The sequence below is a fragment of the Pterocles gutturalis genome, unplaced genomic scaffold, assembly GCF_000699245.1.
Source record: "Pterocles gutturalis isolate BGI_N339 unplaced genomic scaffold, ASM69924v1 scaffold44170, whole genome shotgun sequence".
Taxonomy (NCBI): Eukaryota; Metazoa; Chordata; class Aves; order Pterocliformes; family Pteroclidae; genus Pterocles; species Pterocles gutturalis.
In genome coordinates this window covers 338-731 of record NW_010142408.1, presented here as the reverse complement: position 1 = coordinate 731, position 394 = coordinate 338, and the positions used below count along the sequence as shown (strand labels likewise).

The window sequence follows — 394 nt, the reverse complement described above, 5'->3', positions numbered from 1 at the left end:
TTGCTCACCCCCCCCTGCAGCCGCTTCTTCTCCTGCTGCGCCTTGTAGAGCTGCAGCTGCAGCGCCCGCTGCCCGCGCTGCGCTTGCTGCGTCACCTGCTGCAGCCTGGCCACATACATCTGCTTCAGATCCTCCAGCTCGTCCAGCCACAGCCGCTGCTTGTCCTCAAACACCTGCCAGCAAAGGTGGACACTGCTGGGGCTGCTACGGTTCCTGCCCCCGTGGGGCAAGCCCCAGGGACGGATCCCAGAAGGTCCCATGATGTTGGGTCCTCCCCGGTTTGGACATTCCCAGCCCACCGCCTGCCACAGTAGGACATCAGCTCCTTCACAGCTCCCTCCAGCTGGGCACTGCTGCCCCCCACCCCTGCCCAGGCACCCAGCACAGCCCCAGC

The 394-nt window shown here is 66.0% G+C and overlaps 1 protein-coding gene across 1 annotated transcript in view; it reads right to left on the bottom strand.

Annotated features, from left to right (window-relative positions):
- The window catches only part of N4BP3 (NEDD4 binding protein 3), a gene marked incomplete at its 5' end in the record, with an annotated part of 1,581 nt that overhangs the window by 872 nt on the left and 315 nt on the right, over nucleotides 1-394 (bottom strand). The window contains 2 exon segments of the mRNA XM_010084345.1: nucleotides 1-2; nucleotides 5-204. The exon segment at nucleotides 1-2 is cut by the window's left edge and continues 69 nt beyond it. Coding sequence (XP_010082647.1) covers nucleotides 1-2; nucleotides 5-204 — 202 coding nt within the window.